Genomic DNA, 6,573 nt, shown 5'->3' with positions numbered 1-6,573 from the left:
GTCACACATTGTAAGGTGTGCTCTCTCCGACCAGTAAGGGCTTAGCCAACTGCTTACTTTAGCGAGACGTGGCCAGCCCTGCTTACAATACAACCCAAGTTGTTGGCAGGTTGAGTCTTTTTCTTGCGCGAACTTTATTTTGTTCCAATGGGCTGAAAATTTCAGTTCGCTAATGCAGCCTTGTGCATGGCTCGATACTTCACCGCAATCCAGCTCCCCTATCTCTACATCCGCTTCGGTGCAAGGTGCCCGAGAAAGGGCGTCGGTGGTGCCAATCTGTTTTCCTGGGACATAAGAGACTGAAGAGCGATATCGCATGAGCCTCAATCGGAATCTTTGTATTCTAGGGGGAAGCACATCAAGGGGTGACTGACCGAGTAGCGATACGAGCGGTTTGTGATCCGTCTCAAATTGAAATTCCAGCCCTATCAAAAACCCTTCCAGCCTTTCTGCCACCCACGTCAGCGCAAGTGCTTCCTTTTCTATCTGCGCGTACCGTTGTTCTGTTGGCGTTAATGGACGAGAGTGGTACGCAACCGGCCGCCTTTCCCCATCTGATTGCACTTGCATGAGCACACAGCAGAGACCGAACGACGACGCGTCGGCGGACACAATAGTGCGCAGCTTAGGGTCGAATTTTGCGACGCATTGCACCGAGGTGATCAATTCTTTCAGAGTGTCGAAGGATTTTTGCTGAGGCAGGCCCCAGAGCCACTCACGGCCTTTCAAGAGAAGACTACGGAGCGGTGCTGACATGTCGGCAAGGTTGTTCACAAACCTTGCCAGATAGTTTATCATGCCCAAAAACCTGCGGACATCAGCAACATTTGATGGCGTAGCCATTTCGTTTATGGCTCGAACTTTCTTGGGATCCGGCGCGATTCCCGCCGCATCGACCACGTAGCCTAAAAACGCTACTCTTCTGACACAAAAAGAACATTTTGCCCGATTGAGTGTTACCCCCGCTGCAACCAACCTTTTGAGCACTGCGTGCAGCCGTTCATCATGTTCACGCTTAGTAGCTCCGTAAACCAGAACGTCGTCCATCAGGTTCACTACTCCTTGAAGGCCATCTGAGATTTCCGCCATTCGCTTTTAAAAGTATTCCGGGACCGAGGTGATACCGAACGGCAGTCTCTGGAAGCAGTACCTACCAAAGGAGGTGATAAATGTTGTTAGTTCTTGACTTTCTGTCGCCAATTTAACCTGGTGAAATCCTGAATTGGCATCTAATTTCGAAAAGTATGTGGCTCCCGCCAATTGCCCCAGTGCGTCGTCTACGGTCGGCAAGACAAACCATTCACGTAGGACGCTCTTGTTCAGCTGGGTTAGATCCACACAGATTCGAACTTCCCCACTTGGTTTGACTACTGGAACCATTCCTGCACACCATGTAGTTGGGCCATCTACCTTACGAATGACATTGCTTTTGACCATTTTGGTCAATTCTAGTTTGATGGGGTTCTATAACGGGATGGGTACCCGCCGCGGCACGAAAATAGCAAAGGGGACGGCGCCCTCTTTCGAGCGAATGGTGTTCGCCTGACATCACGCCCAGTCCAGAGAAGAGCTGCGGATACATGTGCTCGTACTGTTTATCATCAACCACATCAAGAAATTTGACTACACCAAGTGCTTCAATGGCTGGGAGCCCTAATAGGACACACTGCAGCGACTCTACAACGTACAGTGTTTGTCGCGTTGTTTTGCCTTTCCAATCAATATCTGCTGAAAAACAACCATTCACTTCGAGACGCTGATTCGCAGCACTTCTCAACACCGCTTGTGACCTGTCTATACGAGGCGGTACACCGTTGAAAGACACTTTCGCGTATCTGGCATTTGAGCTGTTCAGTGTCACAACAAAAAAGTCTCGTCCATCGCCTTCTAGCATAGACACGCCCACCTGGTTGTTTTCTATTCTCTTGTGACCACAGCGATATGTCCCTTGATACCACAGTGGTCACAACGCGCTGACCGTGCAGGGCACCGGGCTCTCGGGTGGCTCGACCGTCCGCAGAACTGGCACGCCTGCGTACGCCGCTGTGCTGTGGCGCCAGGCTCCCAGTTGTTGGACGGCTTCCTCGTTGTTCGTCGGACTATGTCAAGTTCGCCTGTATTCACCTCGTTGCTGACGGTCCGGAGTTCCAGTTGCTGTCGGTGAACTGTTTCCTTGAGCCTGGCCCTCGCCAGAGCGGTCGCTAGCGTAAGGGTGGCATCCATCTGGAGCGCTTCCGACAGCTGCGCGTCCTTGAGGCCGACCACAAATCTGTCGCGGATCATTCGATCCCGGAATTCTGCAAATTCACAGTGGTCTGCAAGCTCGTGCAGGGCTGTCACAAAGTTGCCCGCACTTTCCCCGGGTTCTTGCTTTCGTCGATGGAAATTTGCGCTTTCATAGACTATATTCTTCGTGGCCACAAAATTGGCGTCAAACTTTTTCTTCACTGTCTCGTAGCTTCGAGACTCCTCTTCGGTAAGGCCGAATGTCTGAAAAATTTTTCTTGCCTGCCTGCCCATGGTGTACAAAAGAGTTCGCACCTGGGCCTCTTTCATTCTGTCGTTGAGCCCCGACGCGTAGCGGTAGTCATCGAATGACATAATCCATTCTGGCCATCCGGAAGTCCGGTCGAAGTTCAAGGGTGTCGGTGGCGGGATGAATGCCGGTGGCGGGGCTGCCGCTGGCGGAGCCGTCATAGCGCAGATCGAACGCCGGGTGAGCGCCACAAAGACAACTAGGATGTGGGGGGGGGGGGGGGGGGTCGATCGCTCTTCTGACACCATGTCGTGTCCGCTGCCGGAGCGGTGATGCAAGCAAAAGACTGACGCCACTCTGATGTAGCCCCGAACCCAAAAAGCCCCGTGTTTATTAGACAGCCGCTTTTTATCCCTTTTGCTCCATGACGTCACAGCCTGCGCACATGAGTGCTGAGTCAGATCAGAGAACCGATAACACTACAATAACTTCTACAAGTTTGCGTCCGCGGGAATCTGTGTTCCTGTCACCCCAAACAGAGTGATGGGCGTTGAAGTCCCCACAGATAATTCGGGGCGCTGGGCAACGGTCACAAAGCTCCTGGAGAAACAAGTCCATTGCTGCCTTCTTCCGCGGAAACACGTATATGGATGCAACAGAAAGAGTTCGGAAGCCAAGCCGTATCCTCACAGCCGCTACCTCAATACTATCGGTGCAAAGATAGGTGACGTTCAAAGCCACATGAGGAATCTCCTTCGTATGTAAAGGGCGGCACTTCCCGCGGGAAATGACTTTACGCTGCAATTCTTAAGGGCGACATATCCAGTCAAAGGTCTCCCGCTTGGTAGGCCAGCCTCCGAGAGGGCCAATACTGGAACACACGTATCTTTCAGAAATAATTGAAGTTCTGCTAATCGACTTATAATCCCAGCGCAGTTCCATTGCATAATAAACGGCTCTTTTCGGTGATTTTTAGTTGCACGAGATTGAAGAAGACTAGCCATATTATCAGGTAAAGGTCGCTGCGAAGGTGGTAATCATGGACTCAAAGGAAACAACGAGCTGTAGAAAGTTCTTCAGGGTCGTCCCTGTGCTACAATTATAAGAGAGCGAAACACAAAAGGACACTTATTAAACAAAAGTGACAAAACAACGAAAAGAAACAAAGTCGAAAGGTCATTTACGCGAAGTCCCAAAGTTCAATAACGTTGGTAGTACGGCTTGAGTCGCACAACGTGGACTATTTCAGGTCGTGAGTGGCGCCGCTGTGATAGCGAAATGCCGTCTGGCACGACCTCATAGTCCAGTGCACCAATACGTCGGATGATCTTGTACGGTCCGAAATAGAGATGCAGAAGCTTCTCGCTCAGTCCTCGTCGGTGTATAGGGGTCCGAACCCCAACATGGGCACCGGTCTGGTACTCGACGAAGTGTCGTCGGAGGTTGTAGCGTCGGCTGTCGGTACGCTGCTGGTTCTTGATACTTAGGCGGGCGAGCTTTCGGGCTTCGGCGCGCTGGAGATACGTCGCGACGTCAAGATTCTCTTCGTCGGTGACGTGCGGCAGCATGGCGTCGAGCGTCGTCGTCGGGTTCCTGCCCTAAACCTGCTTAAACGTCGTGATCTGTGTTATTTCTTACACCGCCGTGTTGTAAGCAAAGGTTACGTACGGCAGGACCGCGTCTCACGTCTTGTGCTCGACGTCGACGTTCATTGCTAGCATGTCGGCGAGGGTCTTGTTCAGGCACTCCGTGAGACTATTCGTCCGCGGGTGGTAGGCAGTTGTCCCCCTGTGGCTTGTATGCCTATACTGCAGAATGGCTTGGGTGAGCTCTGCTGTAAACGCTGTTCCTCTGTCGGTGATGATGACTTCTGGGGCACCATGTTGCAGCAGGATGTGCTCGACGAAAAATTTCGCCACTTTGGCTGCGCTGCCTTTCGGTGGAGTTTTAGTTTCAGCGAAGCGGGTGAGATAGTCCGTCGCCACGACGATCCACTTATTTCTGGATGTTGATGCCGGAAAAGGTCCCAACAAATCCAGCCCAATCTGCTGAAATGGTCGGCAAGGAGGTTTGATCGCCTGTAGTTTTCCTGCTGGCCTTGTCGGTGGTGTCTTGCGTCGCTGACACTCTCGGCATGTCTTGACGTACCGGGCGGCGTCGGCGGTCAGACGCTGCCAGTAATACCTGTCCTGTATCCTCGACAGCGTTCGGGAGAATCCGAGGTGCCCAGCGGTTGGATCGTCATGCAAGGCGTACAGTACTTCTGGATGCAGCGCTGCCGGAACAAGAATCGTCGTGTAGGGCGTGCAATACTTCTGGTCGCAGTCCTGACGGGACAACAAGAAGGTAGTTGGCGCGCACTGGTGAGAAGTTCTTCTTTACGAGCAGGTTGTTTTGTAATGTGAACAAAGACAATCCGCGCTTAAATGCCCTAGGTACTGCGTTGGCGTTCCCTTCCAAATACTCTACGAGGCCTTTCAGCTCCGGGTCTGCTCGTTGCTGTTTAGTGAAGTCTTCTGCGCTTATTATTCCGATGAAGGCGTCGTCATCCTCGTCGTCTTTCGGCGGGGGATCGATGGGGGCGCGTGATAGGCAGTCGGCATCTGAGTGTTTTCGTCCGGACTTGTAGATTACTGTGACGTCATATTCTTGTAGTCTGAGGCTCCACCTCGCCAGCCGTCCTGAAAGGTCTTTTAAGTTAGCTAGCCAACACAACGCGTGATGGTCGCTGACTACTTTGAATGACCTGCCATATAGGTAAGGGCGGAATTTCGCTGTAGCCCAAATGACGGTGAGGCATTCCTTTTCAGTCGTAGAATGATTGCCTTCCACTTTTGACAGCGACTGGCTAGTATAAGATATCATCCGTTAGTGTCCGTCTTTCTTCTGGACTAGGACGGCACCGAGGCCTAGGCTACTGGAGTCAGTGTCGATTTCGGTATCGGCGTCTTGGTCGAAATGTGCAAGTACCGGCGGTGACTGCATGCGTCGTTTTAGTTCTTGAAATGCGTCGGCCTGTGGCGTTTGCCACTTGAACTCGGCATCAGATTAGGTTAGATGCGTTAGCGGCTCAGCGATGCGTGAAAAATCCTTGACAAAGCGCCTGTAGAGGTTCACATGCCAAGAAATCTACGCACTGCCTTCTTGTCGTTTGGCTGCGGGAACTTTCCGATGGCAGCTGTTTTCTGCGGGTCGGGGCGTACTCCGGATTTGCTGATGACGTGGCCTAGGAACAGAAGCTCATCGTAAGCGAAGCGGCACTTTTCTGGCTTCAGAGTGAGCCCTGATGATTTGATGGCCTCAAGTACTGTCGCAAGCCGCCTAAGGTGATCGTCGAAATTTCCGGCGAAGACGACGACATCATCCAAGTAAACAAGACAGGTCTGCCACTTCAATCCTGCTAACACCGTGCCCATGACGCGCTGGAGCGTTGCAGGCGCCGAGAACAGTCCGAATGGCATGGCCTTGAACTCGTAGAGGCCGTCTGGCGTGATGAAGGTGGTCTTTTCGCGATCTCTTCCGCCAACCAAGTAGCCCAAGTTATCTGTTTCATTGGGGCACTACTTAGGTGCTCCTGGCGTGACGCTGTCGTGGTCGGTCCATTGTCGTCATTACAGATACGTGAGCGTCCTCTCGTCAATACGTTATCGTCACGCCTTATACCACACTCAGTTGCGCAGGTTGTGCGATTGCTTGGGCCACAAGTATGTTTTCGGTATTGTGATGCCGTCGAGGTCATTCCATCTTCATTCCAGCTTTGTAATGCGACTTTCGTCACGCCGTCGCCATTACGCCATCGTGGTCACACCGTCGTCGTCATTCCATCGTCACGCTGTCTTTTTGTCATTTCCATCCCTTCAGAAACGCCATCTCATTGCCGTTACAGCTCCTTCATCGTTCCATCGACGCTAATCTTTATTCGTCGTTCTATTTTATTCATACAGTCGTCATTCAATCGTGGTTATACCACTCTTGTCATTCCGTTGCGAGACCGTTGTGCTTGTACCGTCGTGGTCGCGCTCTTGTGGTCACAACAGCTTCGTCATCCAACCCTTGCCATGCCGCCGTCGTCACGCCAGTGTCACCATACAGTTTCG

The 6,573-nt window shown here is 52.1% G+C and overlaps 1 protein-coding gene across 1 annotated transcript; it reads right to left on the bottom strand.

Annotated features, from left to right (window-relative positions):
* Positions 1–1,917: 1,917 nt before the first annotated feature.
* Positions 1,918–2,697, bottom strand: LOC126523922 (uncharacterized). The gene has a single exon (XM_050172338.3). It carries the CDS (start codon positions 2,695–2,697, stop codon positions 1,918–1,920), a length of 780 nt encoding a protein of 259 aa, XP_050028295.3.
* Positions 2,698–6,573: the final 3,876 nt, after the last annotated feature.

Source organism: Dermacentor andersoni, chromosome 6 (genome assembly GCF_023375885.2).
Source record: "Dermacentor andersoni chromosome 6, qqDerAnde1_hic_scaffold, whole genome shotgun sequence".
In the NCBI taxonomy this organism is placed as follows: domain Eukaryota; kingdom Metazoa; phylum Arthropoda; class Arachnida; order Ixodida; family Ixodidae; genus Dermacentor; species Dermacentor andersoni.
The sequence above is the reverse complement of the archived record's forward strand: the minus strand, read 5'-3'. Positions and strand labels throughout refer to the sequence as shown.

What these genes read in the sequence shown, in the direction of transcription:
- LOC126523922 (XM_050172338.3), bottom strand. Translation starts at nt 2,697, where the DNA reads ATGACGGCTCCGCCAGCGGCAGCCCCGCCACCGGCATTCATCCCGCCA.